This window comes from Anser brachyrhynchus (genome assembly GCF_964034855.1).
Source record: "Anser brachyrhynchus genome assembly, chromosome: 2".
NCBI classification, from domain to species: domain Eukaryota; kingdom Metazoa; phylum Chordata; class Aves; order Anseriformes; family Anatidae; genus Anser; species Anser brachyrhynchus.
The window spans coordinates 6,536,174-6,560,994 of NC_137695.1; the positions used below are offsets into that span (position 1 = coordinate 6,536,174).

A 24,821-nucleotide genomic window follows, 5' to 3' on the forward strand; every position below is an offset into this window, starting at 1 on the left:
CCATAATACCAAGAAAATATCCTTCCTACATTCAGAAGGATGTGCAAACTATTGGTAATATCCTGCTGGAGTCATTAGACTGGATCAGCAGGGCTGCCTGAGCTTAGCTAGCACAATGTGATCAACCTGGGGCACTAGTGACTCACGACCAAAATATTCTGTACCACAAAAATCACTGGGAGAGACCACTGGGGCAGGTTTAAAGTGATTTTGAGTATTTTTGAATAGAGGAGTGAGATGGAGAAATAGAAGGCAAAGCAGAAGAGATGATGATAAGAACGAGGGAGGATAGGTAGGAAACACTCCTTTCAGTAGCTTATTGCTGGAATTAACCTTGTTTAGCAGGCACTTGTTGCAGATTTATGAAATAATCAGGCTTTTTTTTAACAATTGTTTTGTGGTTTGTTTTTTTTTTTTCTCCTTTTCAGTTTGTGTGCGATTCTTCCCATGCTGTTCAGTGGACATCTCAAAATTTCCAGGCAAAATTTGGTGGAGGCTCCGGAAAACGTGCTACAGAATTGTCGAACACAACTGGTTTGAAACTTTCATCATATTCATGATCTTGCTGAGCAGTGGAGCCCTGGTAAGTGTGACAGGGTTTTCTCGTTGTTTGTAAGTAGATGCGGATCTAAAAGAAGGTGGCCTGAGGTTAGGTGCATCCAAGATTTTATGAACCCTCATTGTTCATTTCTCAAAGCAAAGTACAGTGAGCAGTGAATCAGAGAGCTACCAATGGAGCTGGTGGATGCGTATCATGTTCTGAATGCACCTTAGCTTAACCCAACATACCTTTCTGTGCTCAGATACCTCCTGCTTGGAGCCGAGTAAATGCACACACAAGAAGGCCAATTGGTCATTGCCCATGACTCTGATAAGGGATCATCTGATATCCCACAGGGTGCTGGGATTATCCACTCTGTATTACCAGCCCTGGGCTCTTTGTGGCAGTGGCAACCAGCATGCAGTTTCTAGAATTTGGGCTGGTAAGCTGGCTTGCTCACTCTACTCCAAATCCAGCCTGCTTTTAGCAAGGATTGCTGCTCTAGCTGTTCAACTTTGCCTTTTCTGTCCCTCCTCCTGTCTCCTCCAGGGTCACTTAGAAAACTTAAGCACCTCTGTTTAAGGCTGTTGCTTGAAGCTCCCAGTGAACATACATTTGCATGGGTCATTTACATGGTTAAGAATGTCCCTGAAATTGATGTGATTTCTCCCAGGGTTTTAGTTGGCCATAGGGCAAAGAGACATATTGGAAGTTCTCTGGACTTTGGTCTGGTGATCACTGATTTTCTCCTCAGTGATGGGGTTAAGAAATATACCTACTAAATTCACAGGCAATACCATCTTTGGACAGGTTAGCAGTGTTTTTCTGAAGTTCAGGATTAACTTTACCTAGCGGATGAATCTGCCTTCAGTATTTAAATGAAAGTCACCTTAGAAAGGTGCCTGCTTCACCTCACCAGGGATAATCAAGGGCAGAAAGACAAAATGCAGGCTGACTGGTAAGGTAGCAGATTTACTAAAAAGAGCTGGAGAGAGAACAGGCAACAAACAGAACAGAAGAAACTACATCACAGCACTGCAGAAAAGCCGAACACCCCACTAGGCTGTATAAATAAGCATGTTCTTCCACTCCAGTTGGCATCAAGGAGGCCTCAGCTGGAGCACAAGGCTTCAGCTCTGGGCACTGCACTTTGGGAAAGACGTGGGCTAATTGAAGAAACTCCAGAAGAGGGCAATGCACATTGTCAGTGGCCTAAAAAATAAGAGGAAAACACAGAAGTACTAGGCTTATTTAGTTTAAAGAAAGTCTCTGCAGGGAGGCAAGAAGATGGCAATGCGTAAATGTTGTTGCAAAATGAACAGAATGGACAATTCTCCAGGACCACTAGGGATGGACTGGAATTTTGCCCAGGGGATTTTCTTTTATTATGAGAAGAAAAAGGCCGAAAAACTTGTACAGATAGTAGGCTGCTGACAATTGTCATAGCTTTGCTGAAATCAATGGAGTCTGACAGTTTTTGCACCAGCTTGGGGATCAGCGTGTTAATTTTTTAACACATTTTAAAGGGGGCATGTCATTTGCTATAATACACTTTAGACAAATGCACTTCCTTACATATGTAATTAAAAGTGCCTTAGATACTGAAGACTGTGATATAAATCTCATTTAGTTTTCATTGAATACATTCATTTGCCTTTTTAAAAATTTATTTTCAGTTTACTCAGTACCATTCTGTATAAGGGCAAATTTCGCTGCACTTTCTCATGTACCCGCACTGTGCTTCAACATATCAGCTCTGCTCTTCAGGATAGGGATTGGACTTGTGGGAGGCAACACACACTTTTTTTTCCCTCTGTTATTCTGGAGTGAACTTTTCCAAAAACTGAGCTCATCTGGCCGTGCCCCTGCAATGTGCTGAGTTTTTAAGGGAGTTTAAAAAGCAATGTATATTCGTATGTGGTGGTTAAACCATCATGGTATGTCTACAGCTTACTGCAAAAGGTCTGAAAACCTTTCTTGTGCATTTAAGCCACAAACACCCAAACTGGAAGTCTGTGTTTTAATAGTAAATGTGGATAACACTGCAGGTATTCTGTTTAATTTCTTCTCTTTTTTTTTTTCCTTTTTTTTTTTTTTTTCAGAAGAAATAACCTTAATGTTTAGTTTAATCTTTTGGGTAATGTCCATAGGTTGCTCAGAAGCACGGTGCACCTGGGGCATTTGGGTAGCACATTTTTCACCCCTTGTTAAGCTGCTTCCTGGCTCACGGTCTGCTCTTGGTAGGGCAAACACAATGTGCTTTCTGACAAGTTAGTAGCAAACAAGGAGAGCGACGGCAGCGGGAGAGGAGGAAACCACTTTAAATAGTTTGCTGTTATTTTTGCAGTAATTGCAAAGTACAGCAAGTCATCTGACAAAGTGAGCGAGCCCCTACCAGAAGCGATAAACTCCAGTCTGTCTGTGTATTGTTTTCTGTGGCTTTCTCCAACAGCTCTTTCACACCCTTGAAATATCATTTTTGAAGGCAAGATAGGAGACTGGGTCGCAGCGAAAACGTCACCCTGAAGTGTGGGGACAAATGGACAAGCTTTGGCTCGGGCTGCCAGAGCTGTCTTGTCAGTTTAATTACTGTTTCCTGGCAGGCAAAAGACCAGTGTGACTGCCTGAGTGACAGGCAGCACGCTTCTGATATCTGCAGGCACTGGGTGCTTTCTAACTTTTGGAAGTTCCTCAGAAAGTAGCGAGAGATCTCGAAATACTCAAATGTAGATAATTAAGACGATTAGCACAGACCCCCTCGAATAACGTTGTGCTTTCTTGCTGCCAAGCGCTCTGGATCATGCAGTGGGACAAGAGAAATATATCAAAGCCTGGGTCCTCCGAGTGGGAGGGACACGGAGGCAGACTGGATAATGATCAGCTGGGAAGCAGGCTGAAGCCACTGCTCGACTTAGCAGCTCCCAGCCGAGCCATATATCTGCTGCCCTGACACCGGGATCCTGCATTTTTATTTGACGTGCATTATAAAGTGAAAGCTAAATTATGGGACAGCTTTACATGTTTTATTTTAGTAGGCACATTTGTTTTATATCGTAAATATTTTAAAAGGGTTATTAAGTTGCTTGTACTTGATGCAGATGCTGAATGTCTTTTGATGGTGCCCTGCACAAGCTTAGTTAGGGAGACAGATGAGATGGGTAGATAGATACCTTGACCTTTAAAACATAATTGCTCTGTTAAGTTAATAATAATGAGCATTTCTTGAGGCAGATAGTTGTAGCTACCTGAAATGTGATGGCTGAACAGAAGCCAGGGAACTCTGTGCTCTGTAACACGGGCGTAAGCATGTTAATAACCCAATTTGTCATCATTAGCAGTAAGACGTGTCTGACTAGATGTAAGGGTCGGATTCTGTCTATTAGGTTAGGATCAGTCCTATCTATGACTGTGCACTCGTTCTGATGGTAACATTAAAATATATCAGAAATCACTGCCAGTACATGATGTCCCGTCAAATGAGACTGCGTGCAGCACTGATGCTTTCCAACATAGTTCACCAGAAGCTTTTAATCAATATTTTGCACTTCCAGGCTTTTGAAGATATTTATCTTGAAGATCGAAAAAACATAAAAACCATGCTGGAATACGCTGACAAAATATTCACTTACATCTTTGTCTTGGAAATGCTTTTGAAATGGGTGGCTTATGGCTTCAAGAAGTATTTCACCAACGCCTGGTGCTGGCTTGACTTCCTCATTGTAGATGTAAGTACCATTTGGGAGCTACGATGCTGCTTGTGTTGTGATTTTATGGTGTGCATAAGGAGAGGCTGTTAAGTCTGGCAGCTTTGCGTCTGCAAAATGACAGCTGTCGCTCTGACTCCGAGTAACAACCTTTGGTGAACCTCGAAGGAGGTCGCCAGACGCCGTTTTGCGACTGTGCATCCCCAGCACACAGCGTGCCAGGGTGGAGAAAACGGCTCCCTGTCGCTGTGCAGAGGTGTTACCCTGCTAATGTGAGTCACGTTCCCCTCTAGTCTCCAGGAACTCGCTCTTTCTCTTAGCATTTAACGTCTGGTCCCACACTCCCGCCTAGCACAAGGTCCGGTTACCTCCGAGTGCTCCGCACATGACCTCGACACACAAGTCTCAGCAGATTAGAGAAGCCGTCCTTGGCAGAGCTTCCCCGTGAGGCTGCCAGCAGCACCTCGCAGGATGCTCAGTCTCCCAAGTATTCACAAGTGGAGGAGTCCAGAAGAAGGTGTGAATAGCCCTACCTAAAGTGATTTCACTACTACAAAACCATACAAAATACTCTAAATCCTTGAAATGTCTCTGCGCTTAGTTCTCCTGAGAGAACAATCTTTAAAACCAAGAAATAGTTAAATAAAAGGGAGTTCGTTCCCCAAGAGTGTTGCTAGAATCAGCCATGCCCTCTCCAGAGTTGTTTCTGACCCCCATGCAGAAGATCGGCAGGTATGAGCACATAAAACCCAAAGTTTCACAATATCTGGATGTGGGATCTGATGAATTCCAGAAAGGCCAGAAGCACTGCATCCTCCAGATGAGGTTTAACGTTTCATCACAGCGTATCAATAAGGAGGCAATTATCTCCCCGAGGCCATTTCTTATTAGCTCAGGGTATTAATGTGGCAGGCTAGCAGAGTTCTGCCGTGACTGTAACTTATTAAACTTCTGATAAATTATTTTTTTCCCCCATTTTACGTCTGAACCTTGACTCGGGGGAGAGCTGCACTTTCTTTGGCCCCAGCCCAGAAAAGCACTTCAATGGGGCGATTTACTTGTTTGAAGTTATGGACACGTCTAAGTGCCCTGCTGGATCAGAGCCTTTGGAAGCTTCTCCAGAGCTTTAATAAATTGATTTATGAAAAGGAAGTTCTTTACATAAATTGTAGGTCATAAATTCCTCTTCACATACATGCTTGGAAACCTCTTAAAGGGAAGGCACTTATTTTTCACAGATCAGTTTCAATAGAAAAGGAAGGCCTGGTTTAATTATGTAACCACAAAATTGGAAACCACCAGCTCCTAAGTTACAGCCCAAACCTGAAAACTGTGCTTACTGCGGTTTAGGTCAAGTGGCATAGCTTTTCTTCCTTGGTTCCTCCATCTGTAAAATGGGACTAGTAGGACTCAGATAAAGTATTATATGGGTTTCCAGGAATTTGTTGTTGGAGCTAATCTTCATAATGAACTTCTGGAAGAGCTAGATGAGAGCTGAATATTGTCACAACTATAAGTAGGGGTCTTCCTGACAGGGACGAGAGTTTGCATGGTGAATTCACTGAGGCAGTTTGGTGCTCTGCTGTAGTACCAACAGTTTGCAATGAGTTCTGTCCTTATTAGAAGTATACATAAAGCATGGCATTTAATTAATACCAAAGAGAGTAAACCAGCAATGGAGCAAAATTCTGTCCTCCATGCAAAAATCCCAGTTGAAATAGGAGCTATACAAGAATGCAAAGTCAGTACGTAGCCCAAAAATTTAAGGTTCATGTTTGCCTTTTCATGGTGGAGTTTGTGAATGTAACGTCAGATAGCGGAGAGAGCCTTGGGTGGGATGGGGAAAGGAGCTGCACATCCTTGCCACTTCCAGCGCACTCAGGGCATTAACCAGTGCTATGGGGGCAGGCAGACCACAGCCCCCCAGGACTGCCCCTGTCCCTAGCAAACCCACTGGCCTAGACTTCTTTATTTTCTGAACCCACATGTAAATGTTGTTTTTGCAGGATCCCCAAGCTAGCCAAAAAGATGTCCCACCCTTGAGTTGTTTTGGTTACTTAACTGACTCTAGGAAATTGTCCTTTTGTGTTCCCAATTAATAAAGCTTTTCCCCATGCCCGATTATTTCCTTCACAGTCATTTGCCAACACGGATTATGAGAACCGGTATTATATTTTTAGCATGTTTAACAGATGCTCTTCTCCTAGCCTATTGCTCACACACCCTGCCACTCTGAATTGGCAGAGTAACATGCTGTCATTTTTCCAGCACACTTTTTACTTCAATTTACATTTTCTTTTGGTCCTTTGAGAACCAAATCACTGCAACTGAGCCGCAGAAGGGAGTGAATGGGTGAATTAGCTGCTCGAAAAGAAGCAGATGAACCACTTGTCTGATTTTCTCAAATTTATTTGTTTAAAATTATTCACTTAAAAATTCCTGATCTGCAAATTATTCATTAGCAGTTTGGTATTGGTATTCAAAATTCAAGCTGCGATGGTTGATTTTTCATTGGACATGGGAAACCATCTATCATCTGTGTTTTCTTATTGTACAAATGCAACTTAGAACTCTTTCTCTGCTGTGAATAATTCATAAAACCATCTTAAAATTTGCAAGTATTCACTATTTCTAAATGGGAAGTGAACCCAGAGGGGTTATAAGCACATTGCTGAAGAATTATTATTTTTCCCCATACTTACTCTGCTCAGTGAAAGACCTTTGACACTGATTTGGGCCTGTGGAGCAGCAAAGGCTCTGTCTCGTGATTGTGGATTACTAACAGAAGTTCTGTCTTGCACAGCCTGAACATCAAAATACACGGTAATCCACAAACTGAGGGCTATTTTTGCTGGATGTGGAATCCCTAAAGGATGATCTCTGATAATGGGCCTCTGCATCTCAAAGAAATGTGCAAGTGTAGCTAAACAAAAAGAGAGTGCTTTTAAGTACATTGCAATACAATAAAGTTTTGCAATGGATTTCTTTGGGAGGAAGGGAGAAAGGAGTAATCAAACCACAAAACTGAGGCTTGTTTCAACCTAGGGCACTTGGGAGAGATGCCTTAAACTTCTGCAGACATTTTGGATATACTGAACAAAAAGCATTAATGCATCAATCATACATTACCTCCCTGCAAATAACATGTATGTTCTTAAAATTAACCCACTTCTACACTGTAAATGTAGTTTTGCTATGCACACAAACTGTGTGATGGGGACTGCAAGTCACAGCTATTTTAAAATGAGAAAAAAGCAGAGTCTGTAGCGTATCCAAACTGTAGACAGACATCAGCATCACCGTCACCATCAGGAATGGTGTTTACGCAGAAGCCTCTTTGCTAGGCTGCACAGGCAAATATTTTCACAAAGAATTGATATTTCCCAAGCATTCGTGCAATCAAAACCTGTTTGTACTCAGCAGATTAAACAAGAAGTACAAACTTGGCCAGAGACGAAGGCGCATGGCATTCAGAACAAATGTTTATGAAAACTGCTCTCAACCAGGCGCGTCCCGCGACAGGCAGAGACAGTTGGGTTTTAAAACAGGGAGCAGATAAACTCCTCCGGTCGTGCCTGCTGGTATCACGTTTGATGTTGCTTTCAATTGTTTCCTCTGACCTATAAATATTATCTCAAGCTTATCTAGTTTGAGCTTCAGCCAATTAATTCTGAGCGATGCCCCAGCCTCTGCCGACAGCAGGCAGATTATTCCTTTGCAGTGGTCAGTTCAGGGAAGGCATCGGTCTGGAGCTCAGCATCATTCAAAGGGTGGAGGTGTTGCAGTCAGCAGCTTCTTCGCTTGCTGATCATGCACTGGAGGCAGAGGGGAGAGACCGCTACCCTGCAGCAGTCATGGGAAAGCTCTCGGGAAGGGGATGTAAGGGCCCTAACTCATTAGCAACAGTGCTTGGAAAAAAATCACAGGCAGGTTTCATGGCCTGTGGCATACACAGAAAAATCCTCTTAAGCGGGCACCGATGTCATTTCTCTACAAAAGTCCATTATCGCAAATCCATCGTCTCCATTGCAGCTTTTGCGTTCCATTTAATTGACCAAAAGTTAGTCCCAATCGAGGCTTAAAAAAAAACACAACTGATTGTTGTTTACTGATTTCAGAAATGAGGGGAGGTGAGAGTTTCTCCACAAGTTCTTTATAAGATTATAACACCTTGCAAGATTTGAAAGGGTATTTCCTAAAGTGATTTTTAAAGCCTCCTTCCCTTTCAGTCCTCTTCAGCGATGGTCTGTAGAGCTCCATCCTGTAGCAGGGAGGGGAAGATGCTCTCTAGGTCCCAATCTCTGCCCTGATGCCTCACCAAGTTCTTTCTCCAGCTGAGCCACCACAGAGAGATTGCTCCTTTCAGCCCATTTCCCCATGAGCCTGCTCCATTGCCATGGGGGCTGAGGTCATAACAGCTGTAAGCAACATTTCTGTCTGCAAAATAATTCAAGCAAGGCTCAGCAGTGGATTTTGAGGCCAGGCATCTCAAGTGAGTTATACAGCAAGCCCAGGAGGAAAGGATTTGTCGACGCTTTTATGATAGTAAAATAAGATGTAGGGTTTTGTTGCCCCTTTTGGTGAATGGTTATAACAGAACAGGTCTCTGGTCTTTTCCTGGCACTGCAGAGTTTTACTTAAGAGATCTGTGTTCCCCATTGAGCGCCTTTCCAAATTTCCCGTTTGCTGCCAAATTTCCTGTCTGCATGCTTGAGAACTGCTCATGGATGTTCAGTCATTAAACACACATTTTGAATGGTTAAAAAATACAGACATTATGTTTTCCAAGATAGTTTCCTGGAAAGCACTTGCTCTAAGATTTCTACTTAGAATACTTGACTGCCAGACGAGTTAAAAAACAGCTAATAATCTTTGGGTTTGAGACAAACAATTTTAGCAGTCTCTATCCCTAGCTGAAAATTGAATTGAATTAAATTATGCCCTTGTGTTGGATTGTCTTTAAGTGACAATTAAAAACTTGCTGTGTGAAGTAAATATTGATGGCTTATGATTACTTTAATTGTTTTTTCCATCTGTATTCCCTGTTGATTAGCAAGGTGATTTCTGTTTGCCTTACCAGTAATTACACAATCTGCTGTAATGAATTGCTCCCAAACAGCACTGAAATCCAATTTGTATTCTTTGGAAAGTATCTTAAAAGCATGTGGATTTCATCTAGTTTCTGTTTGGAAAAGCACACAGGAACAGAATGACAAAAATACAGCCAAGGTAGAGTAAAAATAATACAGCCTGTCACTTGGAGAACCAGTTTATGAGTGAATTTATTAGTGCTCTCTATGAGCTGTTGAAAATCCACAGGTTACAGCGGAGCATTATTACCTCAGAGCAGGTTTTTGACTGGTTTCCTTCCAGTTCTTCAGTTCTTCAAAGCAAATGCTCTTGTGGGATTTTTGAAGATGTCTCAGTGCACATTCTTCTGGGCTTCTGCCAATGACGTAAACCTCCCAGCTAACTAAAGAGAAAAGAGAATCCCTCTCCAGAAGCCAGGGAGCCTTGTTTCAAAGAAAGAAAAAAAAAAAAAAAAAAGAAAAAAAAAACTGTTTTACTACATGTTGCCTAATTCAGGGTAAGTGAAAAAAAATCCACATGAAGATGAGATAAGCGGTTTTAATGTGTGTTAGCAGGTCAGCGGACACTGTAAATCTCCCTTCTGCCTCCCCACGCTTTATCTCAACATAACACATGTGAAAACATCCAAATGTCTTTTCTTATCTTGGTTTGCACCTCATGTTAGTTACCACATAGATGCTAAAAGGAGAGCAGCCCGGCTTTGCCAAGTGGAAGTGCAAGCTGGATTTCAGGCAAGGCAAAGCACAGCAAAAAATGCTTCAGCCACGGGAAAAGGGACGGTCAACAAAGGTGAGGAGAAAAGTCCAGCAACAAACCTAGCTTACTGCCTGCCTACTTGTTACAAAATGGTTAAAATATGAAGAATTCATTATTAAGGGAGAATTTCAGCTTTTGAAAGGGGTGTAAAAAGCCCAACTCAGCTCAGATTTTGCTGAACTAGATTTACCAACCATTTTTACTTCTTGAATTTATTTAAAGATGGAACACATTTCAATGTTCCTTTTCAGAGGAGCATCCTTAAAAATAAAAAAATGGATATTTTAGCCTTGAGCCCTTGCGTGCAGCCTGCCTGGCCCTTTCCATGGCTGTGAGCACAGCAGCCAAATTCCTTGTAGAGGAATATATTTCCTCCCTTGGGTGGAGGATCAGTGCTGGGAGGGAAACCTGGACCTTATGTAGCAGTCCAACAGGGTTGGAGGAGCTTTGTCCTATGGTTCTCCTCCCCAGTGACCAGCACCTTTAGAACCCCAACAGCTGCTGACCATCACCACCCTTGAGGCTCCATCCAGGCTAGAGGTGAAGGGGCTGCCAAAGAGGCTGGTGGCAGTCAGAGGGGTATCAAAGGGATTCAGAGGAAACTTGGAAGTTGTGCACCAGTGGTGTAGAGATTTTGGGTTGGCCTCCCACCGTGGCATGGCTGTGAAACTGGCTTTGGGGTGCTTTGCGCTGAGGAGGATGAAGATGAAGATTCTGACTTGTGCTATGGCACCATTGTAATGGGTCCTTTTTGGCAGAAATTGGAGATTCTATAATTTGTCAGGGTCACTCTCCATCCTAGCCTAGTCAATACAATATCAGGACCAAGTCAGGTTCAAGAATTCAACTATGCAGAGATGTTTTTCAAGTCGTATTTGCCACATCAGTTTTGGTATTTTCCCTATTGATTTGGACCATCTGATTAAATAAATGCTTTAGGGAAACAAGGAAATACAGAATTGCACCTTGTGAAACCAACCCACCCAGATTTTTTTCTCTTTTCCTTATGCATTGTGTCATATTTGAGTAAGGTTGAGCCTAATCCTGCCCAGAAATAAGCATCCCTTCAGCTCAGCACCTCAGCTCCTACCGGCTGCGATGGCAGTGGAGCACATCCGTTGGGGCTGAACCCCAGGGAGATGTTCTCTCAGCAATCACCATGCACACCCCTGGCATTACAATGCTATCTTCAAATAGCAAACAATAATCAAGCGCATCCCCGTCCACAACCTGGCAACAGCAGTCAGCATCAAGAGGGTACCCAGGGATGCATCGTGCGGTGTTTTCACAGATCTTTTGAAGGGGAGAATATCATTCCTGCTCAGCTGCCCTGAATCAAGGCTGTCTCTGCACGGCGCCTGGATGAGAAGCAGAATGGAGTTGACAATGAAGAAATTCTTTTGTTGCAAATCCCGGTAGAAATGCCAGCCTTTCCCAAGCAGCTGCACCCACGCAGCCACCGCTGCGGTAAAAGGGAGGAAGGTTTTGATTCCAGGACAAGGTCTGATCGATCGAGGGGCATCCTGCGGTCCCCAAAAGTCACAGCAATTCTTCTGCCAGCCCTACCAGTGCTGGTAAATGGGACCCAGGAGTCTGGCGAAGGTGCAATGTCAAGGTGGACTGAGAAAGCCTGAAACCCCATTCCAAGTGGCCGGGGTGGGAAAACTGCGAATCCCAAAGGGCAGCCAAGCCCTTTGCTATCTCGCTGGATGCAAGAACACAGCAGCGGGTTGTCTGGCTCACCCTTGGAAATTAGCTGAGGTTTAATTCTTGATTCGCAGCCATATGCCTTGGGAATTCACGGGAGCTGTTAGAAAAGCCTGAGCAGGTGTAAAGGAGGTGACAGATTAAGAGAACAGCGAGACATAAAGAGGTTCTTCTGGAAACCACCAGGAAGCAATTAGGATGCAGGAATGATTTATTTAAAAGCATTTATGCCAACAGGAGCGGCACATGCTGTTTGCAACAAGGCTGCCCTCTGCAAGGGAAACATTGCCTCAGAAAGCGTGGACACAAGGAGCAGGAAACAAGCTGAGAAGATGGAATATTAATAGACTTTCACAGCCTTAGTTTGAGCTTTAGATGGGGAAAAGCATTTTTTTTAAAAAGAGGAAATGCCTTGTAGAAAAAAAAAAAAAAAGAAAAAAAAAGCCTGAGTGGATGATGTGAAAGCCTCTTTTAACCTGAGTTATAAGAAGTAGTGTCTGGCTTTCCAGGAGATAATTTCTTGTTTATAATTAACCTAAGCACTCATGTGTCCCATCATATTACCGTACGTGAGAGCACTCCAGAGCAGTAACCTGCCTGCTGCCGGTGAGGGCAGCCCTCTGATAATTCATTTGCAGACACATTCGTCTCTGTGCCATGGACCAGCTCCGGAGCTGCCCTCAGGAGTCCATGGTCCTCACCTGAACACAAGGGTTCAGAAAAGCAGCAAAGATTCAAGAAAGCAGGCAGCAGAGGTGGGGATTTGGTGCAGAGCACCTTAGTCTCTCTAGCCTCCTAAATTAAAGATCCTTACCTTTTTGCCCTTCGTTAATACCATGCAGTTCCTGGATCTACAGGTGCAGTCATGCAGCTAAGCAGCTGTGAGGCGGAAAATGCAATGCCCAAGCAAAAGGGTAAACAGATATGGGAAAAGATTAAGAGGATGATAAACCTCTGCTCAGAAGTGGTACGTGGTAGGGGGAACACCAACTTCATTACAAGCTGTTTTCACCCAAGGGTATTTCAGAGAGGCAATAGAAGCCCCAGATATTTCACCTGTTTTTGCAAATTCCCCTTTCCCTGTGTTTTCTCTCTCAGTATGCATTTGGGGTATAGACTTTGCTTTGTTCCTTTTCACACGAAAAGGGCCAGCTAGGAACCATGGGCCTGGCCTTTAAAGACACTGAGCTGCCACTTGACCTGGGAGGATCTGAAGATCTGCTCTGTGGGCATTCCTTGCAGCAACAGGCAGGAGAAGCTAGCCTGGGTGGAAAAGAGGAAAAGAAGAGGCACCTGAAGTAATCCAAGCTCTCTTTCTTCTATCTTGCCTTTTTTTTTTTTTTTTTTTTAAGCACAATTAGAGAGAGACAGGTGTTCCTGGGGCATGTAAAGAGCTATTTGAAAGCACTGGGGGCCTGCATTAGCTGAAACTGCTTATTTAAATAAGTGGCCAGAGCTTTCAGCTCAGCTGCTGTGTTCCCTTTTGGATAGCCTTTTTTTATTTTATTTTATTTTTCTCTTCTCCCTCCTGCTTCCTCCCCTCTCATTTGAGCAAGCAGGTTAATTTGATGAAACCCCAGGCTGCATAAAGCTTGTGCTGTGGCCCTAACCAGGATGGGGGTCTGTGCTCCTCTCCCAGACAGCAGCTTACAGGGCATGTAGTTATCAGGGGTTCTTCTTGTTGTTATAGGTTTTAGGCTTTAAATTACCAGCCAAAGAGTATTTTTACTGCTGCCCAGACAGAACAATTTGTTCCTTGGTCTCTTCTATTAATTCATCTTGGGGGTGATGTGACTCAATACAAAGATGCAGTCTATGGCTGGGCAGCATTGCACTGCTTAGGTCCCCTTCCATCTTGGTGCAGGGGATGCTCACTGGTTATCTGTAAGGATGTGCTTTTAGGCTGGTGAGAAGGAGCACCAAAAGGAAAGGGCTGGCTCCTACTGCAGCTCAAACCCACCTCCTTGCTATAGGAAACTCTGTCAGGCTCAGGTGAAACGCTCCTCCCAAAGACTGTGCCCTCTGGCACCAGCAAGATCGCCTGGGTAGGGTGTGCATGCTCCTAATGTGCTATTAAGGTCTACATGTATGGGAAGTAATCTCACGACTGTTATAAATGCAATAGCTCCGTGGGTAAAAGAGTCTGTCTCCTTGATTAAAGACCCTTTCCCCTGTGTCTGCTGAAGGGAGGCTGCATTATGGCACTTCCTACTCTGTGATTTTTTTTTTTTAACCTTAAAATCCTCTTTTGACAGCTTTACTGGGGTTTGCATGAGTTACAATTCTGAAGTCACCGTCAGATAGTGAAGACATATATACCTATTCAATAATTTTACGTCTGTGTTTGTAACTTCAGTAGTCCAAGAAATGCTGCATATATGTTAACTCATGAATTATGTGAGCACCAATGTGCTCCCTGTAGAGTTCTTCAAGGAGCTTGAAACATTTGATAGCCAAAAGAAGCACACCATAAAGCCAGCTCTTGGGAAGAAGCTGATGCATTTTCCGAAGAGCTCACTGCTGTCTCCACCACTTTGCTTCTCTCAGAGGGACACAGGGCACACCCTGGCCAGTTTGTGGGGACACCACTGAGCACAGTGGGAGCCTAGCACTAAATGTGCCATACCTGGCTCCAAACAGATGAGTCTTGTTTCTCATCTCAAGAATGACAATATCTCATTAAAATGGTAAACCTGAAAGAGTGACCATTACTTTAAAAATGCCCTGATTCCTGGACAAGGCGTTGTTTTGGTCAAATACAATCTAGTAGTGCATTGTCAAACTGACTAAGAAATTCAGGCATTATTCTCATTAGATGCATGTTAGCAATAACTTTGAAGAGTTACCAGTGAGGCTAGTCTCTTGAGATCTCTCTAGAGATCATTGCTTGTATTCTAGTGGTCTAAATTCATTGATTCTTCTCGATTTTGCTCTGGAAACACCTGTGAATGCCATACAATGGGTACTACAGGCCCATGCTGCTAAACCACAGAGATGACAGCAGGTTTGCTTTCAAAACACCATGCACGGGCCTGGTAATCCCCATGGCTGTCGTTTCTGGTGTTCAATGCGGTCACAAGATTTAAAAGCTCTCATATTTTCTTGAGCATAACACAGAAAATGGCAAAAATGAAAGATGTGGTGTTCATTCATCTCTCCCTTTACTCAGCTCCAGGAGGCTGCCATGCAAACTCCTTCAAAGTCTGTCATTTTCCCCAGCAAAGGAAATCTATCTAAATAAATTGCATATAGATATATTAGTTTTTAGATATATTTATATATATATAATTGAAACGATATATGGGGGGAAAAAAGTGAGAAAGAGAGCTGACAAATTTCCCTACATGTTAGGATAAGAGAGAACTCAAACACCACCTACTACAGTGGCAAGAAGAAGCCAAGGTGGGTAGGTAGCATCAACCCGTGCTTTGCCTGGAGCCTGGGATTTGCAGGGAAATTCAACTGTGCCATTGAGCTGGGTGGTAAGCACTGCCTCTTTCAGGGCTTTCCCTCTTTGAGGGTGGAATAATCTTTAGGAGTTTGCTTAGAGAATTGAAGCTGAGTTCTTGTTGGGCTGTGCTGAGATGACCTGAGGAAAACAAAAGGGAAGAGCTGCCATGGGACTGAGGTCCCAGCCCATGGAACTGATGGGACCCATGCCATTAATGTCTGTAGAGGCAGGATCCTGTACAGTGATTTAGGAGGGCCTTTCCCTGCCTTACAGACCCTCATTGCTGGCCAGGCTGTGCACAGGGGCTCACAGTGGGTAGCAAATTCCAATGAAAGGATCATCTTGGGGATTTCAGAGGAACCAAATAAACAGCAAGTAAAGGGATATGGAACAGCCTAGAGCTGAAGCGGAGGGTGTTATTACTCGATTAAGTTAAGGGAAGGAAGGTATAGGGAGAAAACAGTGAAAGCTTCTTAGCAAAATCTAACACAATCGGGAAAACCCCTCAAGGGAGATGCTAGAAGCAGAGCATCTGCAAATAAGAACAATAATAAAACATCTCAGGTCAGAAGAGGTACATAGGAGGGTGAGACACTCTGTAGCTTACCTGTTAACATATGTGCCACGCAAGATGAAGGTTCAAGCCCAACAGCAGGTTGTGTGTTTTATGGGAAACACTTCTAGGCAATACAATTCCTTAGGATTCCCCTGTGTTCCATAATGTTACCGTGTTGACCTGTCTTCAGAGGTATTTTTTCCTGAAAAAAATACAAAACCATTTGCAAACATACTGGAAGCGTTAGAAATACATGCAATATTATGAATCTGGAGGTAACGTTGACCCTGCTGGTGTTTTCTGGGTGCCTGAAGCATTCTAATACTGAGCAGAGGACAAATGCAGAAACTTAGAGTAGCTCTGGGATTCACAGCCCTGTAGCAGGAAAAAAAAAAGTTACAGAAACTGCTGACTGCACCTTTTGCTATGATTATGTGGGACAGTCAGCACCAATTTTGAAAACTGCTTGATTTTTTTTTCCCTAAAAATAGCCTTCTCGGTCACTTTTAATCAAGTCCAAATGGGCAAGCCTCTGTGCTAGTGATTCTCCTATAAATAATATTTGACAGGGATACCTTCAAAACAAACAGACGAGCATTTAAACAAGTTGTCTCAAACTCAGTTCTGACTCCAGCCTTGTAAGTCTTTGCCAAATATCACACAGCTTCATGGCCTAATCCTCTGAACAGATATCTAATGCTGTGTAAATCTGTGTCAGGAGGGCTACAGCACCTGTGATGTGTTTCAGGGTGACATTTATGGCACTCCAGAGAAAATGGTAGCCTTCTCAGACCTGAAGGCTGGTCCTGCAGGATTTGAACAGGAATCCTCTTGAGAGAAAGGAGATTTGCAGGACATAAATCTGGGAGGAAGGAGGAGGTGTGCAGATTCACACACCAGGGCAGTTCGAAAACCTTGAAAAGATCTACTTTCAATCACTGGGTAAAGCTAGCAAAAAAAGAGGGGTGTTGAGTGCTCTGTAGTGATTCATTTTATTTTAAATCTGTACATTCTTTTTAAAGTGAATGAGCTCGCCTTGTAATGTATGAATGTACAGGTCTTGGCTCTGTCACTGATCATAACATTTTTTTCTTATACCTCTACCCTTTCTGAATAAGGAGCTCCAGGGTTTTGTGGGGTTAAAGCCATTTTCTGCACTCAACTCTCCACCGAGGACAGACATATGTGTCACTGAGTTGCCCCCTTAGCATGATATCTCAATCCTACCAATTATATTACAATTTTAAGAGGCCTTAGTTGAACAGCTCTAGTTTATAAGCGTGTTGAACATTTGCTTACTGCTATTAGAGAACTCCTTCAGCCCTTTCTCCTTATTTAGGCAATGTTCTCATTAAACTCAATGGGGAGAGTAAACAAAAGGAGTAGGCTTTGGGCTGTATATTAATGCAACTTTGGAGTATTGGTTGTAATCAAGGCTGGTAAGAAATAGGGAAGACAGAATATGGGTGCTGCCTCAGTTTGGAAGTGTTGGTGTGTTTGAAATGGTTTGTGAAGTCAAACTCAGATTTTCATATTTATCTGTGAGTGTTGGCTGAGAAGGATTCAGGAGAAATTAAAGCATTGCTAATGAATATGTGAAAAATATAATGTAACTTACTGTAAAATAACTTCTTAGGCATCATCATATCATGGGTTCAGGTCTGCTTCCTGAGACATGGAAGCAAAGGATACTTTGTGACTTTACTGGTGACATTACCTCCCCAGTGTATAAGGGTCCTACAGAATCAGACCTTGAATCCAGCCTGCCTGTCTTCTGTGGTGTTACAGCACTAAAATGCACCCCTAAAATGCAAAAATGTTCTGTTAAGACCTTCCTTCTGCATCAGCTGCTGGGTCTGTACACGGGAGGTCAGTTTGTGTCGCACCTTGTTAAAGGGGGACATGCTGAAGTGTGACAGTCAGCCTCTGTGCCGCTTTGTCCTCTGCAGCACTGGGCTGTCTTGTCCCAACAGATATCCAGCCTGTTGCACCCAGCCCTGGCATGACGTCTCTGAGACCTTCTGTCCTTAAGCTTGCTGCTCGCATGCCACAATAAAGCCATCAATAGGTAAATAACAAATTGAGCAATTTTACAGAAATGCTTAGCTATGCAGACAGCACTTGTACATAAATGAATATGTGTTAAGGAGAAAGCCTGCTCCATATGGGACACATCACAAACCTTTTGGCCTTATCACAAATATCATGGGATTCAGAGAAAAATTAATCTCATCCTAAAACAGATAGGATGATTTCCCATCAGAACTGGCCATATTCAAGAGGGAGCCTCAATTTTTTTGTTACATTAAGCACCTATTTTTCATATAGGGTAGAAGTATCCCAGACTTAGACTTAGCTTCTATCTTTAAAATGGCGATAAAACACATTTCTTCCAGGTAAGCCTTGCACACTCACATTATTGAATGTGAGATGCTCAGATACCATGATAGGGCTGAGCAAATAGCTGAAATAAGATGGGTGTAAGGGAACTGTGATGAGCAGTGTGCATAGGTCTCTTTCTTCTAGGAAAAGAACTTAATATAAGATGTGGGGATTTGTTTTGGTTCCTTTCCTAATACATAAAATTTGGCAAAACACCGATGGTGTTGGAAAGCTGTTTGTTTCTCACTCCCTGCTCGGTAAGGATTCAGGCAGTGAACACTGATTTGAACACACAAACCCCAGCTCCTCCCTGTGTCTGCTCATCTGACTCATAATCTCAACTACCATTTGGTTCATCCAGGCTCCAGTCCCGTGCCTGATACCATCCACATCTGACCAGATGGACACTATGAAAGAAATTCTGAGAACATGAAAAGCATTGAAACCCTTCCGTGCTTCCTCCAGATTTGGAAATATTTCAAAGTTTATTTCAAAGAAATAGTATTTGAGAGGAGTGAACCTTAATGCTGAGCACCTGTTGAGTTTCCTTCTCCTTTAGAGGCTGCACAGGAACCAGAGTAAAGTGAAAAAGTGCAGAATCAAAGTCATGAACAGAATTCTTTTAGAGCCTGTGGTATTAAATCAAATCTATCAGCAATCTAGCAGGCTTGTTTTCTAATCAGTAAGTGTAAGATGGATAATTGAATGGTAAAGCTAAAATCTTTTATCACTGCTGGAAATGGTTAGATCTTACAGGTGCTTTCATCTGGAAAGCCCTAAATTATAGCACTTACATGACTCATCATATCTTTAATAGTGGGAGATGCACACACACCTTGGGAAGCATACAGGAAACTACAGCATGGGTGTCACAGAGTGCTGGTTTTGTAATGGTGATCTCTTTTCTCATCTACTTCGTGCAAGCTGATGTTAAGAGGATTTCTGTGTGCTTAGTTAAAAGAAAACTGACATCTTTGAAAATGTCTTTCTATAAAGTTTGGGTTAAACTGGAAACAAAGGTTTGGTGAGTTGGTAAGAGTTCTGCATATGCATGGATGTAAAAACATTCTTTTTTTTGCATATTTATCTAATCTAATGGCTTCCACTTAAGTTTTTTTTTTTCCCACTGTTCACTAACCATCTGTTTCTTTTCGGGAAGGAAATGCAGAAGAGAAAGAAAATGGCAGAAGCATACTAATAGATTGGATTCTTGCTTTGTGTCTCCATTCAGGTTTCCTTAATAAGCCTCATAGCCAACACGCTTGGATACTCTGAGATGGGCCCCATCAAATCCCTCAGGACCCTCCGAGCTCTGAGACCACTAAGAGCATTGTCACGATTTGAAGGGATGAGGGTAAGAGTACATAAAGCACCGATCAAAGCTGAGATGCATGACAACAAGCATGGAACGGGGCCCTGTTGCACTTGGTTTTGTCTTCATTTTGTCTACCAAAGGAAATGACGGATAATGCTGCATCAAAACAACAAAATCAGAAATCCCTCCTTTGTCTTGATTACAATTGTATCGTTACAGCTTTATCCTCTGGTGGATTTCATGATAAACTAATCCTGCTGCCTAACTTGTCACATTTCACTTCAAAAAACAGCTTTTTGGCTGAGGAAGCATCTGGCTAACAATTACCTCTCAATTATAAGGCATACCAGGGGAATAACCAAGCTACAAGTTTGCTCCCTGCTTTTGACGTGTATTAAAATAAGACTGACTGGGAAAGTTCTTAAGGACTTTTTCACTGATAATTAGAGCAAAAATTAAAAATGCCAAAGATATGGAAAGCAAATGAATAAATACACAAAGTTTTTCCTTTGAACAGATAAGAGTTTTAATGTGTGATATCAGGACTAACATTAAAACCGTGTATCTAGTGTTTGTTTTTCTGTCTTGGGGATCCATCTCTCTCCCTTTCTCCCTCCTTTGCCGGCATGGGTGTATCAGCATAGCATACCTCTCTGTTTGTAAGCCTGCTGCACTAATCAGTCACAGTCTAGATGGGTGCTTTGTTTATTTAATTCTTTGCACCATGCATAACTTGCAAAAGATGAGAACTATCTTCTGTACGAGCTGAGGTTACTGCTAATTGCTACTTGCAGATTGCATAGCAAGATAAAGCCAATCTGTGACAAAATTCCACGTAAGACAACACACATTCTCTCTGGAGAGCTCACATCTCCCTACTAGGTCAAAGAAACCTCAGTTCTTATACTGAGGTATATTCAGGGTAAAATTTTGTGTAGGCAAAATTCAGGGCAAAATTTTGCATAGGCAAAAATTTTGGTCTGAATCATCAGTAACTAAATGTAGTTCATGTAGTTCATGCGTGGAATTCCTTGCAATTCAATGTTCTCATTGCAATACCATTGCAGTAAGACAGACAGAAGGCTAGGAGAGCCTAACCTGTGAGACAACCCAGGAAACCTGGTAATAGGGCAATGTGTGAGAACCTGTTATCCATAGTTTGCCTGTTCTGTCGATAGCCAATGTTAAGGATCTATGGTTTTGTTCCACAGAACTTGTGATTCTCTAAATCACATAATTTGTGTGGATGAAGATTGGAAAAATGTAACCACAGACCATTCTCATCTGTGTTAGTATTAAAACAAAAAGATTCAAAAGGATCTATTCATCTGGGCACTCAGACCTGCATTGTTTGTTCATCACACCCCTTCCAACAAACACAGGCAATATTGTAAAGGTTTTTCATAAAACAGAACAAAAGCAAACTGCAGTTCCTCAGCTGGTACAAAGTGATGTTGCACTACTGACGTTAATAAGGGTCTCAGTCTTAGGCCATCTGATGACCTCACTCCATCTTTACGAAACATACATGGTTGAACAAAAGTTGGTTCTGCAAAAGCTGTAGTAGTTTAACTACCAGAGTGATTTGGGCATGGACTCTCTCAAATCAATTTATACTTGGCTTATGAAGGCTTAGCTTCTACTGGTGGATTTGCAAACTCAAGTGAAACCCCTTTAAGATACTCTAAGCTGACATAAGAATGCTCCCTGGTGACTTTGTGTCAGCTTAATTAAATTGGATTCAAACTTAAAAGCAGTGGGCAGACTAGAGCAAAGCATTGGAAGAGTGAGAAACTGAAATAGGAAAGAACTAATGTGAAAATGCGCACATCTCTGAGAGGCTCTCTGAGAACAGCAAGAGGTTGGCTTGGTGGAGATCCGACATGGCGTAGACACGTGGTGCTGCATCAGCCCAGCAAGTTTCCTTACAAACACAACCATAGTTGTCACTCCCCCCGGTGCCTGACTCAACATCACTTTTCCTTCCTGTACCGTTGCTGCAGCTGAAATGTATTCAGTCTTTCTGAGCTACCAGAGGTAGTGAATTAGCTTGTAAACTATGATAAAGTGTAATTGAGAATACGTGCTATTGGAAAATCAAATCATTTTATTTTTGGTGTGTCTAACCACACTTAACACAACTAGGGACAGTTAGACCTTTTATTATTAGGAGTTCATATGCTCCAGAATGCACAGGAAAATTGCCAGCGCAGTGATGGATTAAATCATGATAATGTTGAGAAGCAAACACCGACAGTAAGGAAATAATAATAGTTTGCTCTAGTATAAAGTCTGTTTCTTGAATAACTCAAGGATTTCTGCATGGCAAGAGCAGGAGCAAGAAAGTTGTCACTGCAGTAAAAGACTTAGTTCATGTACCTAAATTTTGGAAACAACTGGTCCTGAGGCTAAGGCACAGAGTAGCACATTGGTGGATGGCCAATGACCTGTGTGTTGGAAGTAAGTGTGTGTTGGCACCCCTCATCCCATCAGAGAGGTCTGCAGAATAAGGCAGAAGGCCATCCTGCCCCTCTGTCCCCCCGAAACAACACTTTAGTGAATACACTCGGTATATAAAGGTACCTTAGGACCAGTCATGTTGTGCATTTGCCGCCACCGCCCATCAGCCACCACTTTTTTCCAAACCATGCCCACAGTAAATTAGCTTAGGTCTGCCTGCCCCAGGTCGTGCAGTCTCCATGTCTCCCCATCTCTTGCCCATCAGGGAATTATTTCCAGAGGTTCCACTTCTCTGCAAGGCTCTTCCCAGCAAGGAGGGTTATTGCAGTATTTCAAAAGGATAAATGGGTGGATGATAGACTGTTTAATGTGAAACTGATCCTAGGCAAAGTCATGGTGAGGCTGCTACAAGATACATGCAGGAAAGAAATAGCATAATTAATGCTAGTTAGCATGATTTCATGGGAATAGTCCTTGTGAAACTGATATGGTCCTTTGATTTGATTACAAATCATGCTGATGATGGTAACTGTGCTGATATAATATCCTTAGATTTCAGAGAGGGATCTGATACCACGGGATGTTGTGATAAAAAGCATGAGCTTTGTACCAAGCCAAGTAAACATACTTTAAATTAACTTAAAATGGATGGTGGATCTCAAAATTTTAATTGTAAATAGTGATGACATTGTAAATTCAGTGATGAGTGTCCCAGGGTGAGGGATTCTTCACAGTAAGAACTGTCCTTAATCTGGACTTTAGCATCTAGAAGAAAATGTAAAATCTTTGCTGACAGGACACAGAGTGGGGTAGTAAGTGATATTACAGATAAGGGAATTATACTGACTGATCTGGATCACAGCAAAAAACAGATCAGTTGTGCAACATGCATTTTAATAAAACCACACACATCATACACAGCAGGAGCAGGAAAGTAGGTCACTGGGGACATTTCTTGGAAAACAGCAGCTAAGAGGGACTTAGGGATTGGGACTGCTGGTCAGCAGGACACAGGCCTTTGGGCAGGTCTGACAAACGAGGTGACTATTACAGTCCTTCAGTACACAAGATAGAGATTTGGACCACTGAAAATTAGGGCATGGGGTGGCTCGGTTTCTAGGCTATCCCTCAAGAAGTCACTGGGAAGGTGGTTCCACCTATAAAAGCACTGATGGAAACCAAGAGGTATGAAACCTTTTCTTAAAAGTACTTATATATGACACTGTTTCAAGATGCAGCAGAAATTCAGCCCTTCCCATGGCAAGTTTAGTAGCTAAACTTTTAATGTGAATTTATGATAATAACTTGCCCTCACATATCCAGGTCTTTTAAGACCTCTTGCTTGTCCCAGTGCAATTCAGGAGCGCTTCCAGGAGGCCAGATGGCATCAGGCTGGTGTAAGAGCAGCAGCAGGGAGAGAAGAATCAAATCCTCTGTTAATAATTCATTTGGAGAGGTGTTGCAGGATTTGCTCCAGTTTCATGTCATGTTTCATTATCTACGAGCTATTGAGCATAATTTGGCAGACGGAAAAAAGCAGGATGCAGGCACGGCCGTGGCTCACCCTGCTGAAACCTGGATGTCTGTGTCCTGTGGCAGGGTTACGGATGGGAGGTGGGTGCAGATGTGACATAAGTACAGTGGCTTTGTGCTGGCACAGATTAAAGTCGAACAAAAACATTGCCACACATAGAAGCAAATTAAAGCTATTTTGACAAGGGCTGAGAGTGTCTTCAAAAAAGCCCTTGATTTGGGAATTATTTCACATTTTTATTATCACAGTAAACTCAGTCTTAATTAGGTTAGGAATTGAAAAACATCCAAAACTGAAAGAAAAAATTAGGGGGAAAATATGAAAAGTCATTAGGAATGAGCTTGTACAACAACAACAACAAAAAAGGTCAAGCAGCTTTTCTTGTGTGAAAATTATCTTCATTCATAAATGCACAAAATACAAATCTGGGTTTTGAAAGATTTACATAATTTTGTATTGTATATTGTAGATGAAGCTGCCGCTATACATGCACATTTTACTCTTCCGGTTTTTCTTCTTCCTCAACACTGAAAAAAAATGACAGGGAAACAAATTTTACATTATTGGCTTGTCAGAAAATTGGACAGTAACACAAGAGAAAACAAGAGCTGACATTTCCCATAATCAGATTCACAACTGAATAAAATTTAATTTTTATGGATCAATATCACCTTGTCTCGCTTTCAGAAACATAGAAGGGGAAGTGCTCAGTGTCTGCTTACCAGATTTTAATCTCTAAAGCATGAGACAGAGATGGAGACAAATCCATGCAGAGGGGCTGGTGTCTTCAGCAGTGCTATCAGGCAGCTTTGCCTGGACCATGCAATGGCAGGATCTCCAAAAGCTATGAGTATGGAGAAACCTTATAAACTATGGTCAGAGGAAGGGGAAGAACTACATTTTGAGATAGGGCTCTTCTCTCAGCAATCATCTTTAGCATGACGTCTGGCACGCATAACTTCTTAATACTTGAGACATTAAATAAAGTGCATGCTGACTGGTTGATCCCCTGGTATTATAAAGCTGTGTTCAAAACTGGCAGCTGTAGAGCATCGGTAGATGTTCTGACCTTTATGCCTTTCATACGGCTTCAGAATGGTGTCCATTACCCATGCTGTCATGCCAACACCTTAAAAACTCCTTCTGAACTTCATTTTGATATATGGTTTTACACAGGGGTTTACAGCCCTGCCTGGGTTGGTGTGGTGGAACTTCACAGCATGTCATGGGAAAACTTAAAGGGTGTTTTGTTATTGTTTTTGTTATCTGCTTGTTTGTTTCTGTTAAATTATAATGGTTTCACTGATTTAATCATGCGCACTGA

At 42.4% G+C, this 24,821-nt stretch overlaps 1 protein-coding gene across 12 annotated transcripts in view; it reads left to right on the forward strand.

Annotated features, from left to right (window-relative positions):
• The window catches only part of LOC308189258 (sodium channel protein type 5 subunit alpha-like), a 208,839-nt gene that overhangs the window by 167,099 nt on the left and 16,919 nt on the right, over nucleotides 1-24,821 (forward strand). For all 12 annotated transcript variants that reach the window (XM_080579061.1, XM_080579056.1, XM_080579062.1 and 9 more), the window contains 3 exons: nucleotides 429-583; nucleotides 4,093-4,266; nucleotides 19,420-19,542. In XM_080579061.1, the coding sequence (XP_080435187.1) occupies nucleotides 429-583; nucleotides 4,093-4,266; nucleotides 19,420-19,542 (452 nt within the window). The remainder of the gene's footprint in view (nucleotides 1-428; nucleotides 584-4,092; nucleotides 4,267-19,419; nucleotides 19,543-24,821) is intronic.